The sequence below is a fragment of the Suricata suricatta genome, chromosome 1, assembly GCF_006229205.1.
Source record: "Suricata suricatta isolate VVHF042 chromosome 1, meerkat_22Aug2017_6uvM2_HiC, whole genome shotgun sequence".
NCBI lineage: Eukaryota > Metazoa > Chordata > Mammalia > Carnivora > Herpestidae > Suricata > Suricata suricatta.
This window is the reverse complement of record NC_043700.1, coordinates 65,009,349-65,028,526: the sequence shown is the minus strand read 5'-3', so window position 1 is coordinate 65,028,526 and position 19,178 is coordinate 65,009,349. Positions and strand designations below refer to the sequence as shown.

The 19,178-nt window shown below is 39.8% G+C and overlaps 1 protein-coding gene across 6 annotated transcripts in view; it reads left to right on the top strand.

The window, feature by feature from the left end:
- The window catches only part of FNIP2 (folliculin interacting protein 2), a 132,700-nt gene that overhangs the window by 32,956 nt on the left and 80,566 nt on the right, over positions 1 to 19,178 (top strand). For 2 of the 6 annotated variants that reach the window (XM_029939440.1, XM_029939462.1), the window contains exon 1: positions 5,801 to 6,467. The exons of 2 other annotated variants lie outside the window; for them this stretch is intronic. In XM_029939440.1, the coding sequence (XP_029795300.1) occupies positions 6,292 to 6,467 (176 nt within the window). In that variant the 5' untranslated portion in view covers positions 5,801 to 6,291. Of the gene's footprint in view, positions 1 to 5,797; positions 6,468 to 19,178 lie in introns of those variants that run through there. 2 more of the 6 variants (XM_029939457.1, XM_029939424.1) reach the window with 2 other exon arrangements.

The window sequence follows — 19,178 nt, the reverse complement described above, 5'->3', positions numbered from 1 at the left end:
TCAGTGATACTCAACTGCCTCCTCCGTAACCTCTTCCTAAATCAGTCCTCAGGTGGCCGGGTACAGACGTGCACCTCCCGCCAGATAGCGTGAGGGTGCGTGGTGTGGCTCACTCGGGAGCAGGGATGCCTGGACTTACATCTTGGCTCTGCCTCTAGCAGACTACATCCTTTGGAGCAGTCTGTAGCCCTTCTGTGCCCCATTCTCTTCTCCTGTTAAAAGGAGGTAGGAGAGCCACCATCTTCCTGTGATCAAATTGAAACACTGTTAGAACAATGCCTGGCATTGTTAATAAGCACATAATAAACCTGGCTGGTATTACATACCTTGTGTGACCCAGTTTGTACATTTTGCCAGATTTCCTGAGTGCTGAGCTTGTCAGTTAAGTTTACACGGCATTATGGCAGGGGTGTTCGTTTCTGATTGCACACTGAACTGGTCTTGTGAGGAGGGGCCACCGCTTAGGTATTGTGAGCTGTTCATGATCACATGTCTGAAAACAGCCTATTATTGACAGACTAGGTGTTGATCCTAGATCTGTTTCTAAAGCCCATTCCCCTAAAGCACACTGCATCAAGAAAGCTTCCTCATCCCCTTACCTTATCCATTTGTGTTAGCCTAGCATGAGTGCTTTTTCTTAACTTCAAATTGAACTATAAGATACAGACAGAAAAGTATACATATTCTGCTTGCTATGAATTCAGCACCCAGATAAGAAACTCAGTAGTTTGCAGCATCTCATATAACCTTTTTGTGTTTCCTTCTGGGATTGTGCTTTGAAAACTACTGGTAAAAAGGCTTGTGATCCATTGTTCGTGGATATGGAGAAGGTTTTATGGAGGAGAGGGAATCACCCCAATAAAAGGACGGTTTTAGCGTTTATGGATTAGGAACCCCACTACTTGCCCTTCATTTATTGTTCCTTTTTTCTCATTAAGGTAATGTGAATAGGCAGAGAAAGATTCTGTATAGAAAGATTTATTAGATAAGAATAATTAGACTGGACTTCTTGGGATCTATGTTAAGCCTTCATTTTTTTCTCTCTTTTTACCCATCCCTCCCAATTGTGGCTTTTGAGTTAATTTTTCATTACATACAGTGATCACTGCTTTTATCACCTGAAGAGTGTGAAATCAAGGGAATGCAGAAATGCTGGAAACATTCCTGACTTTAATTGTCCCAACTCTAAATCAGGCATGGGAATGGATTTTTCCTCAGATGCCAAATCTTTAGGGCTGCAGTGGGTTCCCAGAACACTGCATTGGAGGGATTTGCAGAGGAGTCTGGGGGCAACAGGAAACAGTGTTCTGATTGATTAGAGATGTTGGCTAATGGTAAAAGAGATTTGGACTAGTGCCTTCAGCAGATATTTGCCTTGTGTGATCTGAATGATACTTGATGCCATTTCTTGACTCATAAACTGAGCACTCTTCTCTAGGACCACTTAACACTGGTTGTGAGATTGGAAGCAATACACATCTAGGTTAAAAAGTTGAACCAGGGGTGCCTCGCTGGCTAAGTTGGTAGAGCATGTGACTCTTGATCTCAGGGTCTTAAGTCGGAGCCCCACACTGAGGGATTGAGTTTATGTTAAAAAAAAAAAAAAGCCGAACCAGTTGTCTTCCTTCCTTACACATATCACATGACCTTACAGTACTTCCAAACTTCCCTCCTCCTCCCCTCTAACATCTGATAAAGTTCATCTGAATTGTGACAGTATGGGCGGTGGCAGCAGCAGTTCCGGCCAGTGTATTGAACTGCAGGTGGAGTGTGGGAGTCCAGGCAGTGACTGCAGATACTTTTCTAAATGTGGAAACATGGCCGAATTGTGTGAAGGAAACAGAGAACTTTACCATGAGAAGAATTACAAATAGGTTGATGATAAATTTTGTATGTATATTAGTATTTAAGAGCAGGATATCCAGGTGCTAATGAGTAACTGTATGGGTAACTATATTAGAGTATGATTCCACTTCGGGAAAGAGAAGATTGAGAAAAAAGGAAAGATCAGATTGAAGTACAGAACAGAATTTGGGGCACTGACGATCTAAAGATACTTTTCTCTTAGCTACTGTGTGAGCTGCTCTGATTATTGTCAAAAACCGACCTCTGTGCTTTGGAGCCAAAATGTAGGCAGAGTTTGGGATAGAGAGAAATGATAGCTTTATTGCTTTGACAGGTAAAGGAGGCAAAGGAGACTGTGGCTTCAAAAACTGCAAGCCACCCGGAGGAAGGGGTTGGGGGGTTTTATAGGGAAACACAGGATCTAGCTGGTTTGGGCAGGGACCATACAAGTTCCTAGCCTTCTTTGTTATGTCTTTAGGGTGGTACTGGGTTTCTGAAACAAAAGGGTAAGAAGGGTGGAGGGGAGGTTTCCAGAAGAGAGGGGAAAGGTTACTGTAGAATCTAAGCTTTGCTGAAGCATTATAGCAGCCATTTTGATTTTTGTCAATTTTATGCTTTTAAGCAGTTTCCTATGTCTCAGAAGAATGGTTATGATGAGGCAATTATTAGTTGTTTTTCCACTTATTGAAGAAGTTTTAAAACTCTCATTTAAATATGAGGAAATTTCGAGTCATAAAGAGGCATCTCTTGTAAGTAGAATGGTTGCAGTTTTGATACACATCTGTATTACGCTTTATCAGATTTTGAATTGTGGAATTAAGGGTTACTAAGGGGAGGGATGGAGAAAATGGCTTTTTCACTTTTTAAAAGTTTTGACGTTCTTTCTGTTAAGATGCCACGTGAGTCACATTGACCGAGTGAACATGGAACATTTAAGCTTCTAAAGGAACTTCTGCGGTAATAAGTGGAAGAGTGTGTGTGAGTGTGTGTGTTCAAGCACAAGCACCCTCTTGGTCAGAAAATACGCCTCAGACAGTTAAAGGAGCACACTGCTTGTTGCAGGCAGATTCACATCATAGTGTTAACACAACAAATATTCAGGTATTAAAACCTATCAACAAGTGACCTGTTGAGTATCTACCAAGTGTAAGACCTGTATGACGTACAGAAATGAATGTCAAGACCCAGTTTCTTATATTCAAAGTACTTATGATCTAGTTAGGCTCATAAGATATGTACACTAGTCTGTTGCAAAGCAGTTACATGTTAAGGGTTAAAGGCGTGATTTAAAAAAAATTGTAGAGTAATTCAAGGGTGAAAGAGATCTTCAAGCCTAGGAAGTCATCATACGGAAGATGAAATTTTATCAAGAGGTGTTTCTCAAATGTGTGGTCCCCAGGCAGGCAGCAGGAGCTTCCGAGGAACTTATTAGAAACGAACATTCTCAGAATCTACCTCAGACCTGCTGAATCAGAAACCCTGGGGCAGGGCCCCCCAGCTGTTTATAAGCATACTGAGTTTGAGCCCCACTCAGGCAAGGAAGTAGTGGATCAAAGGTGTTCTGATTGAATTTAGAGAGAAGCAGTGACTGGTGTGTAGTGTTTAGTTAAAGTGGCTGGCTGAATGGAAGGAACATGCAGAAGGGGCTTAGAGTTATTTGAGCCATGTGGCTTAGCTTCTCTGTAAGGGAATTCTGTCCCAGAGCACTTTGATCCTTACTTCATCCAATTATCCTTTGTAATTATATTATCATGTTCATCTCTTATTCTGATCACTGAAAATATTAGCATCATGGAGATAGGGAATAACATTTGCATTTTGTAACAGAATTTAAGGCTTTGGAAAATGTAAACTATCAGAATGATTGAACACCTTTGTGGCTAGTTGTGAGGTAAAATATTTGTTAAGAATACGTATTAAAAAAGAGTTTTATGTTCTTTTCATCACGTCCTAAATAAATACCTTTTAGAGATTGCAGTTTTAAAACTTAAATTCATGTAAATACATGTAAAAAATGTCCCCCAGCATTTCTTCTACGTGTTATTCTGGCATTTTAAAAGATCATCTTCCTTCAACATTGACCATGTTAAAAAATAAAATTCATCTGAGTAATTGTGAAGATCAAATTGACTTTTATTAAATGATTCATGAATCAGGCAGTATCCCATCTAGAGACGAGAGGGGTGTTCTGAGGAGTTGAACAAAATGGGAAGTTTTTATGGGAAGGAGAGTGGAACAAGAAAGGTAGATGGAAAAAAAAAAGGAAGGGCGGGCAGGGGTCTTATGCAGATTGCCTCATCTTCCTTTGTGGGAGGGAACAGAGGGGACCCAGTTGATAGATTGCCTCATTGGTGCTTCTCTGAAAGTTCCTGATTGACAGGTGAGGACATTTCTGGGGGAGGTTGAAACTGCAGTTAAATTAGTTACTAACTCTGGTTTGATGACTTGGTCTGGCTGGAGTAACACCATGTGAGGCCTGTGGTGGTTTTTTTTTTTTTTTTTTGGCAAACTGTACTTTCATTTCTCCTGTGATTTTGGAGGAGGTAAACCCTTGGTGAATTGGAGACATTGATTCAGGGCCTCACTTGGGCCACTTAGGAAGTGGAAATGGTAACTATGAAAGGAGGCTTTCCCTTTAGCCTTTGTTCACCCGGCTGCCTGGAGCCCCAGATGGAAGGGTGACAGTGCTTGTGTAAGTGAGCTTCTGAGTTTCTGTTTAAAAAGAGAAAGTGATTTTAAAGACAGTTCAGGGGAAAAAAGAAGAACCCATGATCACATGGTGGCCACACAGTTAAGCTTTAAGGTCAAAATGTGTTCCCTTACTGGAAAAATGAATTCATTCTCTCTCAATCTGGTTTTATCTTGGTGCTATCCATTTATCACGTGCCCAGAGAAGTCCAGCCATTGTTGTAGGCATGTTGCAATCTTTACTTCTCGGGGGAGGGTGTATTTAAGATCATTTTTGGGTTTGTTATAAAGGAACTTTAGGGTCACATATGTAATAATGTCACAAGATAATGGAGGCCTCTACCACGATGTCATTAGATTTTTCCCACACTTGTGGAGTGAAATGTTAGGCTGCCATGTATAAAGATACATTTAAGACCTCCTGAAACTTGGGGCACCCGGTGGCTCAGTCAGTTAAGTGTCTGCTTGGGATTCTGTCTCTTGCTGCCCCTCCCCTGTGCATGCTCTCTCTCTCTCTCTCTCTCTCTCTCTCTCTCTCTCTCTCTCTCTCTCTCTCAAAATAAATAAGCAAACTTAAAAATAAAATAAAACAAAACCCCCTGAAACTGAAGACCCACCAAGGTTCATCAGATTTTAGGGATCTATTAATATTTTCTTCAGCTGCATTCAAGGACGAGAAAGAGGAAAGGAGTTGAGACAATCCCTTATAGTTTTCAAGGTATGACCTGTGTTTTAGGGACCAGTGCTTTTTATTTCTTCTAAGAGAAAAATTACTTTTTCCATGAACTCACAGTACTATGGAAAAATTGTATTAATTTTATAGCATTGTTTCACTTTACAGATGAAGTATGTCAGTGTCAGAAGTCAAAACTGACCTACTTTTGTCCTTGTGTTCTGGCATTTCAGGGCTTTCTTGGTTTGAGTATACCCAGGAATTAGGAATTCAATGCAAGAGTTGAGGATTTATGGCTTCGCACTTATTATTTTTCTGACATAAGTATATGTAAGGGCATATATAACTTTACACACACACACATCTATATATTTGGTATTAAAGAAAGGATGTGTCCCGGCGCTCCCTCCCCCACATCACCTCCCGTTCCTCAAGCCCTACCTTTGTTGCGCGTAACCATCTCCCTCACTTGCTATGGGCAGAGTTTTGCAAGGTTGCAGAGTAAGTCCTGTCAGCTGACTCTTGCTCACATGAGAGCCATTAAGAGGGTGGTGTGGCCAATGTCAGAACAACCTTGCAGCTGAAGGCAAGTCACTGCATTTGCCCAGAGCCATATGAATGGGTCTTGTGACCAATTAATCGACTACTACATAATCTCCACCAGGAGAGCACAGATGGAATGAGTCAGCCCAAGCCGCTCAACCTGTTGAGTGTTTTGTCTTTTGCTGACCGGAGTATAAGTTTAGGAACAAAAGTAGGAAGTGGGATTTGGACTTGCCTGTTTATAATGGTCCTGCTGAGAGCATATTTTATAGCATTGGAAACATCTGACTTCCTAATACTTTGGAGGGCTTAATTTACATAACAAATGAATGTTCCTTTTTTTTTTTTTAACTTTTGAAAGAGGAAATTAGTAGGCTGCTGCCAAGTAGCTTGCCTCACCTACCGTATAGGGAGTACAGGGATTACGTAGGACGGCTGGTCAGTGTGGAGTAGCCCACAAACAGCAAAGGATCTTCAACATTTGTGTCCAAGTCCATGTTGATAGTCAAGATAAAACGGAAGGAGGTCCGTATGCTCAGGACATGTGTGGCGGCACGACGAAGACCGCAAACCAGCCAGGGGGCTGGCAGGACTCAGCCAGATGTGCCAGCACTGCCGGTTCTGGTGCTGGGAGGACTTACAGGACTCTTTTATGCACAAAGACTGGGAAACGTGCCCGGGTAGGAAGGAGCACCGATCGCACGAGACTCGGCAACAGGTTTGAAACTTTAGTTCTGTCTTAAAATCTCAGAGAAATTTTTATTTAATTTACTGCGTATCAAGCGGGATAAAATTCTATTAATCCGAAAGCTATTCATCAAGAGTACTTTGCTTTAGTAGGACGTGGGGTCGTTGGTGGGTGTGTGAAAGCAAGTCCTTTCCTGTACAGAAAAGGTGCAGGCATGGTTACTATTATTATTGTTTGATTGTTTCAATTCTACTACCTATCCCTTTCTTAACTTTTCATTACTTATCCTGGAGCCAGCTTGCAAGAAATGGTTACAACCTTGGCCTCTGTTGAAGTTGGAACAATACTGTTCACAGAGATCATCAGGAAAAAGAATTCTGAAGGTCCCGAAGGACTACAATAGTTGGTAGATGGGGCACAGGGCTGGAAGTTATCACTTCTTAGTCTGAAAGGAGGCAGGAAGGTGGGAAAGAGCCCAGGCTGCTTCTGGCAAATGATTTTCATAAGAAGGATGGTGTTATGCTAAACTAATTTTAATAGTGGAGATTACATAAAGAGAATAACATTATACTTGCTATATTCTTTTAGGTTGATTATGTCATCCATTTTGGAAGAAATTATTAATTAGTAATAGCTCTTAATTGAAACATATTTATAAAGAATTTTATTACATATCAACCAAAAGGAAAATCCAGTGAGATGTCTGATGTAGATAGGTTGTAAGGAGAGCCAAAGTTAAAAGTTAAGCTCTGATTCTCATGATTAGTGTAAAAGTTAAGTTTTAAAATTCACTTACATGTTGTTTTTTCCTTATAAGAAGTTTTCCTAAAATTATCATGTTTTATAAACTTTATCCATCAATACGTTTTTTGGTTGGTCAAAAATAGGATATAGTTTCCATCATATAGAAATCATTGTCTTTCTTTTGTAGAAACTTAACATGGTATATAGTCTACTCCAGTATGAGATTGGAGAGTTAGGGAGAAGTGTGGAAATCATTTTATAGGTGCCGGGTCACATGCTGTCCACTCAGTTAAAAGGAGATATTTATAGAATGAGCAGTAATGAATGATGTGGTACATTAGAAAAATACATTTGGATGTGCAGACAAGAATTTCACTTTTATACTATCTGTTTTTCTCTGTTTCTTATCAAGAAAGAACAGCTGAGTGATACAAAAGAGTAATGGATTGGCACTCGGTTTATCTGGATCCTGATCCTGGTCCGGATCCTGATCCCCACCTCTGCTGCCCAAGAGCCTCTAACCATGTAGGAGTTTCCTGGCTTTTCTGCATCTCACTTTTCAATTCCAAGCGAGTGGCATCAGGACCTGTTGTATTCCTGAATTTTGTTATTCATATAATTCTAGAGTCCCCAAATAGGTATTAGGGGTGAGGGGGACAGTGTCCACATAAGAAAATAATATGTAGGACCACATAATTTTTTTTAAAAAACTTCAAAACATTTTGTTATGAGCTTCTGCTTCTCACTTTCAGTGAACTTAATATTCTGAAGTGGATTTTAATCATTTTTATTTAAACAAGATGCTAACAAAAATTTTTCATATCCATTATTGCCTTTTCTTATTTTAACTTCCTTTAGATTTACTTATTTGGTGCTGCGACTTTTTTTTCTTGGAATTTTGTAGAGTGATGACATATATCATTAACTAGTTGGAATTCATCTCTAGTCAGACCAGTTGTCTTGGTAGACCTCATCTGCTTTGTCTTCCCCTTCCTACCATCTTGAAAATATGTTTGTTATTTGCAGCATTGTGCTTGGTTTCCTGAATTCTTTAGGACTTGGGCCAGTCTCAAGGGTAGAGTGAATGATTGACAGTGGCTGGCACTGTAAGGTCTGGCTCCAGAAGGCTCACGAGTTATCTGTTTGTCCAAGTCAGGTGGCAGTCAGTTAAGTAGGACTTCCAACTCCCTCCTTGCTCTTAGGTATCTTAAATCAATAATTTTAGGTGGTCTTAGCTGAGTGGACTGATAAGTAGGTTTTCTTCCTATCTTTTCTCCTGATTTTCCAGTTACTCAAAGGTGAAGAGAAAGATTCCACAAATGTAGAGGAGTCATGTTAGATACCTAACAGTGGCCACAGTGTAAAACTGCTACAGCTCAGTGCAGAAGGAAACGTTTTTCTTTCTTCTTACAATTTTCTTTTCAATGTTAATTTTTGAGAGTGAGAGAGTGTGTGGGAGTGAGTGCGGGAAAGGGGCAGAGAGAGAGGGAGACACAGAATCCGAAGCAGGCCCTGGGCTCTCAGCTGTCAGCACAGAGCCCGACTTGGAACTAGAACTCATGAACTACGAAATCATGAGCTGAGCCCAAGTCAGAGGCTTTACTGACTGAGCCACCCAGGCGCCCCCGTTTTTCCTTCTTATTATGGTCCACGTGGACTCAAACATTTCAGGGCAGAAGTATGCCTCCATATCTTCACTTTCCTTCTCCTTAATCTCTAGAACAACAGGTATTGGAGTTTCATTTATTTTACAAAATTCCAGAATCAGCAAAAACCTACAGAGTTTGGTGAAACATTTTAAGTGGTTTGTCAGTAAAAAAATTCTTCTCTAAAACCGCAAATCTAGTAACTGGTATGAGGCTGGGCATAGGGTGCAGTCTTCAATAATCACTTCCTTCTTTTTTCTTAAAATATCAACCACAACAAAGCTGCCAATAACTTAATTTTTCAAACTTTAGCAGCAAATTAGACAAGTCCAGAGGGCTGTTTTTGTGAGAATTCTAGTAGTATTTGCCAAGCTTATCAGTGAATCATTGTTTCTCAGATGGCAAGAGATAATTTGACATAACATTTTCTTAAAAAGTAGGCCCTACCCACACGGAAGAGGAACTGAAACGGAGCACTTCAGAATCAATTGTGCTTTAAGTTTCATATCTTGGAGTTTGGATTCACCAGAGACTCTCCATATTGCTTTAGAGTCACCAGGATAGGAAGGGCCAAAGAATTAATGAGTGTATATATTTGACTTGTCTATAATTTGGATGAACCCATTTGTTAAAAAAAAAAAAAAAGAAGAAATAAAGAAGCTTAGATTGCCTGTGATAGTTGCTCAACAAGAAAAGAAGTACAGAAACCAGGGTTTATGTTTTTTCCCCTGGTTAACTGCTTCACAGAGATAAGCTGACCATGATCTTACTACCAGTCTTTATAGCAGTTAGGACTACTGACAAGGAAATACAAAAAATAGTCACAGATTTAGAGAGAGATGCTAAGGCAACAGACCAAAGAATTCTGAAGATTTTGGTAAAAAAGGACGAATGCAGGTTGTAGGGATAGAGATTGTTTTTCGTTGTCTTCTTCACTTAGCCACTTAGCGACACTGAAAACTCTTCTGCTTTGATTCTATGTAGAAAATGTAGCTGTCCAACAGGTTGAATGAACTGGGTAGAGAGAAAAAAAAAAAACCAAACCCTAGTCAGCTGACGGTCTTGTGCTTTGTGACAAGCTTCACAGAGAGGTTGAAATTGCTGGGTGTGACTCTTTCAGATGCATTGAGCATTGCTGTCACAAGTTCTTCTGCCCTTTCTGCATTCCTTCCCTTTTCACTGATTTTATGTGCCATGAGGAATTTTGACTAGTTCAGAGTTTATTTCCATTGGTTGATGGTTAGGATTTAGAATTTTTTAAAATGTTTTATTTATTTTTGATACAGAGAGAGACAGAGCATGAGAGGGGGGGGGACAGAGAGAGAAGGAGACACAGAACCGGAAGCTCTAGGCGCTGAGCTAGCTGTCAGCACAGAGCCTGATGCGGGGCTCGAACCCAGGAATGTGAGATCTGACCTGAGCTGAAGTCGGAGGCTTAACCGTCTGAGCCACCCAGGTGCCCCTGGTTGGGATTTAAAGATGACATTTGAGAATGAGTGAATGAATGAAAGAATGCAGCAGTAATTTACTGTTGCTGCAAAGTCACATATGATTTAGGTTTAAAAACATTCAACTTTACCCTCTGAGGCGACCTCTCTTCTTGGGAATGAATCAGAGCAGCCTTGGTATAGAGGGGTTTTAAAGGGAGTGTCAACTTGCTTTGTGTAGAATGACAAAGGACATAAACTTTTGTCTGGGTCTTATTCTGATAAGTGTTGAGGACGTAACAGGGTAAAGCCCCTGTTATTAGTTACCATAACTAATTATGTCCAGAATGACTGTTTTCAGAAAGAGGTCAAGGATACTTCAACTCTGGGGTCTGCAGCCCAAGTCATTGGGCAGCTTTTTCTTTCTTTTTTTTTTTCTTTTAATTTTTTAATGTTTTTAATTTATTTTTGAGAGACAGAGACAGTGTGAGCAGGGGAGGGTCAGAGAGAGTGGGAGACACAGAATTCGAAGCAGGCTCCAGGCTCTGAGCTAGCTGTCAGCATAGAGCCTGACGTGGGGCTCGAACCCACGAACCGTGAGATCATGACCTGAGCTGAAGCCAGACACTTAACCAACTGAGCCACCCAGGTGCCCCTGGGCAGCTTTTTGAAGCCTTTATTCCTCAAGTTCTTGCTCTGCTGTATACTGAGCTGGGATACTCAGCTGCACAGGTCCGTGATTCCTGGTTCTTCTGTTAGGACTCCTGCTGTGAACCAGGCTGTGGCTTAGCCTTATCCTTTCATTGTTATAGTAACAAAAGCTGAATAACTGCTGAATAGTGATGTAGCAAGCCCTGGTGAGAATTGGTGAGAGCAGTAATCTGTGAGCCATCTAAGATTATAATTAAACTCCCCATCAAAATTTACCAAAGAGAATCTAGCCTGTGGGCTCTAGAAAAAAACCAGGGTTCCTGGCAATTCTCTTTCCCCTTTATGGGATCCCAACTTTATATGGGTTGTTGGGTATTGTGTGTATATCCACTGATCAGAGTTTGTATCTCGAAGGGTTTAATCCTTCTCTTATTGGTTTAGAAAGTTAAAAAAAAAATGCTTTCAGGTCATTATAGAAAAGATGTGAATTAAAATGCTTTTTTTTTTCTTTTTAGAAAGATTTTTTCAGTGTTTATTTTTTATTTTATTTTTTTTATTTATTTTTAATACAGAGAGAGACAGAGCATGAGAGGGGGAGGGGCAGAGAGAGAAGGAGACACAGAACCGGAAGCAGGCTCCAGGCTCTGTGCTAGCTGTTAGCACAGAGCCTGACGCAGGGCTCGAACCCACGAACGTGAGATCTGACCTGAGCCGAAGCTGGAGGCCCAACCGACTGAGCCACCCAGGCGCCCTCAGTGTTTATTTTTGAGAGATGTGAGCAGGGGAGGGACAGAGAGAGAGGGAGACACAGAATCTGAAGCAGGCTCCAAGCTATGAGCTGTCAGCACTGAGCCCAATATGGGACTGGAACAAACCAGGAGATCATGACTTGAGCCAAAGTTGGATACTTAACCAACTGAGCCACCCAGACGCCCTCTGTTTTTTCTTGATGTGCCTTTCCTTTCACTTGCATGCCTCACCCTGCCCAAAGGCAAAAAACAAAAATTTAGTAACATTAAGCTAGTTGTTTTCACTTACTAATTAAAAAAAAAAATCAGAATCTAGGGGCACCTGGCTCAGTCGGTTAAGTGTCTGACTTTGGCTCAGGTCACGATCTCATGGTTTGTGAATTCTAGCTCCCTATACGGCTCACTGCTGTCAGTGCAGAGACCACTTCAGATCTTCTATTCGCCTGCTCCCTGTACCCCCCTCCCACTCTCATGTGATCTCTCTGTCAAAAATAAACAAACATTAAAAAATTAAATTAAATAAAAAATCTGACTGTAATGTGTGAGAACTTAGACCATAGTACCAGATACAGTGGAAGCATCTCTGATCCGGGGATCTTCTGTCCTGATCTCATGACCCGAGGGTTCATCTCTGTCTTGAACTCCCTGTGTCTTTGGGAACATCACTTCATCTCTCGGTGATTCTGTTTTCTCTTCTACAAAAAAATAATAGAAGTGGTAGATTAGGTCAGTGATCATCAAATATGTGATCTGTTTTTTAAAAATGTAGCTTTCTGAGGTTCTTTCAGATCCACTTGACCAAATTTCTAGAAGTGTGCCTGTAAAGCTTTATTGATTAAAAACAAACAAAACAATACAAAGGGCCTCTGGGGGTGATTCTAATGATGTGTCAAGTCATCAGGTGGGTTGTGTCTGAGGTCCCTTCCAGTTTGAACATTCTGAGTATCTGTCCGTGACTGATGAGTAACAAAACTGTTAGAGAAATGTGAAGACCCTGTGTAATCAACAAGGGAGCCAGAACTATCTCAGTGGTAATCTTTGCCATGTGAGGGAACAAGCCATATGGATATTTGAGGAAGTATATTCGCAACAGAGCGACTAATAAGGATAGAGATCCTAAGACAAGACCATGCTTGCTTTGCACCTTAAAAAGCAAAATATTGCCTAGGGGAAAAATTTATTTGGATTCAGAAAGTAAATTGCCCTGCAAGGGCATGTGAATGGGCCCCAGGCAGCCTGGTAGCAGCTGCACTTCTTGATAGGGGAGGCAGGCGGGGTTGTCTGCTCCCGGTCGCTCTCCCATTGGCCCTTGCTTGATTAACAGCAGTTCCTATGATTAGAACCTCATTTCTTTGGATTTAGGCATTGTTCTCTCAAGGCAGTCAGTGATACCTTACTGTGAACTATTATGGGAACTTGTTCCTCTGTCAGGAAGAACACGACCGCATGAAAGGATTGGGCTCATTCTGCAGAGCAGAGAAAGCAGGGCTGACCTTCTCCTCTCCAGCTGAGTGGACCGACTGAGGGGAGATAGCTTGTAACTCAGCCGAACAGGGGCAGAGACTTTTGATGGCTACATCCAAAGCTCAAATATATCCTTGGTTTTAATCATCATGGGGAATTCTCTGGCTGACTAGAACAGACCAAAATGCTCTTCAGAGAATAATCCTATCACAAAACTCAAAAACTAGTGCTCATTACTGAAAGTTCCTGTATTTTAAAAGTTCCCTTGACAATTGAAAAAGTTTTTTTCTTTTTAAATAGACTTTATTTTTTAGAGCAGCTTTAGGTTCACATCAAAAGTGGCAGAAAGGACAGAGAGTTCCTCTGTCCTCTCTGCCCCCTTCACTGCACAGTCTCCCCTCCAATCAGTATCCCCTGTCCGAGCGGCACGTTTGTTACAGTAGGTGAACCTGCACTGACACATCACTGTCATCCCAAACTATAGTTTACATTAAGGTCACTCGTGGTGTTGTACATCCTATGGGTTTTGACAAATGTACAGTGAAGGGTGCTTCTCATTACAGTATCCAACAGACTCGTTTCCCTGCCCTAGAAATCCGCTGTGCTCTGCCTATTCCTCTCTCCCTAACCCCTGGCAACCACTTATCTTTTTGCTGTCTCTATAGTTTTGGTTTTCTAGAATGTCATTTGGTTGAAATCATGCAGTAGGTAGCCTTTTACTTTTTACTTTTTAGTTTTTCAACATTTTTTACTTTTAAGTTAAAAAAAAAAATTTTTTTTTTTGAGAGAAGAGAGAGAGAGCAGGGGAAGAACAGAGGGAGAGAGAATCCCAAGCAGGCTCCATGTCAGCATGGAGCCTGACATGGGGCTTGATCTCATGAACTGTGGGGTCATGAGCCAAGATCAAGACTCGATTGCTTAACCGACTGAGCTACCCAGGGCCCCATATGTAGTCTTTTTAGATTATCTCTTTTCACTTAGTAATAATGCCTTAAGCTTCTCCCATGTATTTTCATGGCTCAGCAGCTAATTTCCCTGTACCACAGAGCAGTAGTCCATTGTCTGGATGTCGCACACCTGCTGTCACTCACCTACTGAAGGACATCTTCGTTGTTTCCAAGTTTTGGCAGTTAGGAATAACACTGCTGTAAACATCTCTGTGGGTTTTTATATAGACATAAGTTTTACTCCTTTGGGTAAATATCAAGGAGTGTGATTGCTGGATCATAAGGTAAGAGGTTTTTTTTTTGTTTGTTTTGTTTTGTTTTTGTTTTTTTTTAGAAACCACCAAACTTCCAAAGTGGTTGTACCTTTTGGCATTCCCACCAACAGAGAATGACAGTTCATGTTATTCCACATCCTTGTCAGTACTGGTTTTGCCAGTGTTCTGACCATTCTAAAAGCAGCGTAGTGGTATCTCACTGTTGTCTTAATTTGTATTTCTCTAATGACATACGATGTGGGGCACCATTGATCATGTTTATCTACCATTGAAATAACCTTATTTGTGGGGTGTCTATTCAGGTCTTTGCCCCATTTTTTAATTGGATTGTTCATTTTCTTATTGTTTTAGGAGTTCTTTGTACATTTTGGATTACAGACCTTTATCAAATATGGTTTTTTTTTTTCAAATATGTTTTTTTGCAAATATTTCCTCCCATTCTGTGGCTTGTCTTATCATTTTCTTGTTATTGTCTTTCATAGTTGAGAATTTTTCAATTTTATTAGTTTTTAATTGTAACAAATATAGGTAATCGGGGCACCTGGGTGGCTCAGTCAGTTAAGCCTCTAGCTCTTGATTTTGGTTCAGGTCATAACCTCATGCTTGTGAGATTGAGCCCTGCACTGGGCTCCATGCTGAGTGTGGAGCCTGCTTGGGATTCTCTCTCACCCCCTGCCCCTTCCCCTATATTTGCCCATGTGTGAGCCTTCTCTCTCAAAATAAATAAGTAAACATTAAAAAAAAATAAAGTCCAGGTTATCAATTGATTCTTTCATGGCATGTGCTTTGGTTGTCATCACCATGCCCAAGGTCATTTAGATTTTTCTCCTATGTTATCTTCTAGGAATATTCTAGTTTTGCGTTTTACATTTGGGTCTATGATTCATTTTGAGTTCAGTTTTTGTGAAGAAGGATTTAAAGTCTGTGTCAAGATGCATTGTTTTGCATGTGGACGTCCATTTGTTCCGGGACCATTTGTTGATAGACTATCTTTTTGCCATTGTGTTGCCTATATTTTTTTCGTCAAATATCAGTTGACTATATTTGTATGAATCTGTTTCTGGGTTCTCTGTTCTTTTCTGTTGATCTGTTTATTCTAGTATCAGTACCTTCCTGTACTGGTTACTGTAGTTTTATAGTAGATCTTGATGTTGGACATTTTTAGTCTTCCAACTTTGCTCTTGTCCTTCAGTGTTATGTTGGCTATTCTGGGTCCTTTACCTCCACATATAAATTTTAGAATGAATTTGTTTATATCCACAAAATAATTTGCTGGACTTTTGATTGGGATTGTATTGAATCTACAGATCAAGTTGGGAAGAACTGATATCTTGACATTCCATGAATGTGGAATATCTCCCCATTTATTTAGTTCTTTGATTTCCTTTATCAGAGTTTTATAGTTTTCTTCATATAGATCTTGTACATATTTTGTTAAACTTAAACCTAAGAATTTCTTTTGTGGGGTAGTGAGCTAATAGTAATGGTATTGTGTTTTTAATCTTAAATTCCACTTGTTAACTGCTGGTATATGAAGTATTTTAAAAATATTTTAACAGTGTATTTTTCAGAGCAGGGTTGCATTTATGTCAAGCTAGCTACTTGCCTTTTTTTTTTTTCTTAAGTTTATTTATTTTTGAGAGAGACAGAGGTAGCGTGAGCAGGGGAGGGGCAGAGAGAGAGAGAGAGAGAGAGAGAGAGAGAGAGAGGGAGAGAGAGAGAGAGAATCCTAAGCACGCTCCATACCATCACACAGAGCCCGATGCATAAACCATGAGATACGACCTGAGCTGAAACCAGGAGTTGGACACTAACTCACTGAGCCACCCAGGTGACCCATCCTATTGTCTTTGTAAATTCCTCCATCTTTTTCTCTTTATTGTTACTAAACTTATTTTTTTTGTTACTAAACTTATTTTAAGGTTGTTCTTAAATATTTTCTCTGCTTATCAAAAAGATACAATTTTGTGATAGAACATTTGGAAGATGCAAGCAGATATAAAAATGAAAATTCAAATTACTCAATGCTATCACACAAATTTTACTACTGTTAATACTTTTATTTTCTTGTAGTCTTTTTTGGTACATAAATATAAGCTGTATTAACTGAATCATATTATTGTAGATATCAAGTTGTATAATCTCTTTTACTCAATACAATATTTTCCCCATGTTATTAAAATGTTTTCAAGAGCAAATTTTAATGACTTTGTAGTATGTTCTTAGATGGCTTCAAAAACTTAGGGTATATTCTGCTACTGGATGTTTGGGTTTCCAGTTTAGAAAGAAACCTATTCTTGTTCACATTTCTGACAGTCTTCTTGGCAGATAGTTTTCCTTGTAGGAAAAATTTCCTTCCCTAGTGGAATTTGAAAATTGAGAGATAGAAATTGGCCAGATGGAAACCAAAATACTGACATTTGGAAAATGGTTAGTGTATGTAATAACAAGGAGTTACCTAATAACCTTAGAATTAGACCTGTTCACTCACCTTGTCATAAGCAGCCTGGGACACACGTAGGCCTTGCCACGTAGGGAGGGGTTCACACCTATAAAACTTGATGTTAAGTAGTTGAGGCTCAGATTGGCTTGTGTGTGTTCTGCAGGCAGATAGATACCAAAGCATAAAGGACAATTTATAAATCAGAAATCATTCTTCTTCCCCTGGGAAGGAGAGGTAGAGGTGAAGACAGATAGGAATGTTAACACTAATCAGGATTGTGCCTCTACTTTCCTGAATCAAAGATCAGGGACCCCCACCCCAACTTTAACATCTTTTATAGGTTAAATGACCCCTTAAAGCATACGAATGTGAGGATTTTTTCCTTAACATTTTAAAAAGCGTTTTGTCTATATGCCTTCAGAGATGATACATTCACTGGGTTCAACAATAAAAATATATTTGAAATATATTTTTCCCACCTCTTTAATCTTTCCCATGCCTTTTAGGTAATCAATGTTATTAGTTTTTTTTTTTTTTTTAACAAATCCTTTTTTTCCCCTCATTTAAAAACCCATTGAGCATTTTCTTTATCTTTTCTTTTTTTCTTAATTTTTTTTTAACTCCTGCATTCTTCCCTTTCTTGATTGCTCCATCTTGATCTCCTTTGCTGAGTCCTCTCTTTCTCCTCACCCGTTAATGTTGGTGTGCTTCAAGGCTTAGTCGTTGGACCTCTTCTCTGTCCACACTCACTTCTTTAGTGATCTCATTCAGCCTTTGCCGTTAAGTGCCACCTGTTTGCCAACAACTCCCACAGACTTTCCCCCTGCCCTTCAGATTTGTATATCCAACAACTTGCCCCGTGTGCAGCCTTCTCTCTCTTGATGGTCGTAATTATCCGAGTTCTCTTTTTTTTCATCCTTACACACTCTGTTCAATCCTTAGCCATTCCAGCTGGCTCTACCTTCAAATACTACCCCAAATCTGACTAATTCTTACTACCTCCACTATTACAACCTGGTCTATGTCAATGTCATCTCTCTTTTTATTATTATTTTTCATTATGATAAATATTTAATGCCTATTTAATCCATCCCAACACTTACCTCCCCTCTGGTAGCCATCAGTTTGTTCCCTATAGTTAAGAGTGTTTCTGGGGCGCCTGGGTGGCTCAGTCGGTTGAGCGTCCGGCTTCGGCTCAGGTCATGATCTCCCGGTTGGTGGGTTCGAGCCCTGCATCGGGCTCTGTGCTGAGAGCTAGCTCAGAGTCTGGAGCCTGTCTTCCAATTCTGTGTCTCCCTCTCTCTCTCACCCTCCCCTGCTCACACTGTCTCTCTCTCTCTCAAAAAGAAATAAAAAAATTAAAACATTAAAAAGAAAAGTGTTTCTTAGTTTCTGTCTTTCCCTTTTTTTTTCTTTGCTTATTTTTTTGGTTTCTTAAATTCTACATATAAGTGAGATCATGTGGTATTTGACTTTCTCTGACTTATTTTGCTCAGCATTATACTCTCTAGCTCTATCCATGTTGTAACAAATGGCAGGGTTTCACTCTTTTTTATTGCCAAATAATATTCCATTGCATGTATATATGTGTGTGTGTGTGTGTGTGTGTGTGTGTGTGTACTATATCATATCATCTTTGTCCATTCATCTGTTGTGGACTGCTTCCATAGTCATGCTATTGTAAATAACGCTGTAATCAACATTGGGATGCAGGTATCCCTTTGAATTTGTGTTTTTGTAACTTTGGTGTAAATCCTCAGTAGTGTGATTCTTTGATCATAGAATAGTTCTGTTTTTAATTTTTCGGGAACCTCAAAGGGATTGAGGGTTTTCCTCAAAAGGAAAAGGATTTTCATTTTATTATGAAATATTTCAACTATATCAAAAATCCAGAACATAGTATAATAACCATGTGTGTACCTACAACCAAGTTTTGTTAAATCTTAACATTTTACCACTCTTGCTTCACATATATTATTAAAAACAAAAGATCTAAAACATGAGGGGAACAGATGTTGCTTCCTACATACTCCTTACTAGGCCTCGTCTTCTCCCTTCTTCTTCCAGAGGTAACCACATTCTGAATATTTGGCTTTGCTATATTTTTAGTTTCCTGGTTATGATGTATCCATAAATCATACTGGATCACACATATTTAATATTATAGAATGAGTATCATACTGTGTATTATTTTGAGGAATTGCATTTTTGTGGAAATTTATTCATATTCTTGTAGCTCTAGTTCAGTATTCAATTTTTATTTTTTAATTTTTTTAACATTTATTTATTTTTGAGAGACAGAGCAGACGACATGAATAGGGAAGGGGCAGAGAGAGAGAGAGACCCAGAATCAGAAGCAGGTACCAGGCTCTGAACTGTCAGCACAAAGCCCGAT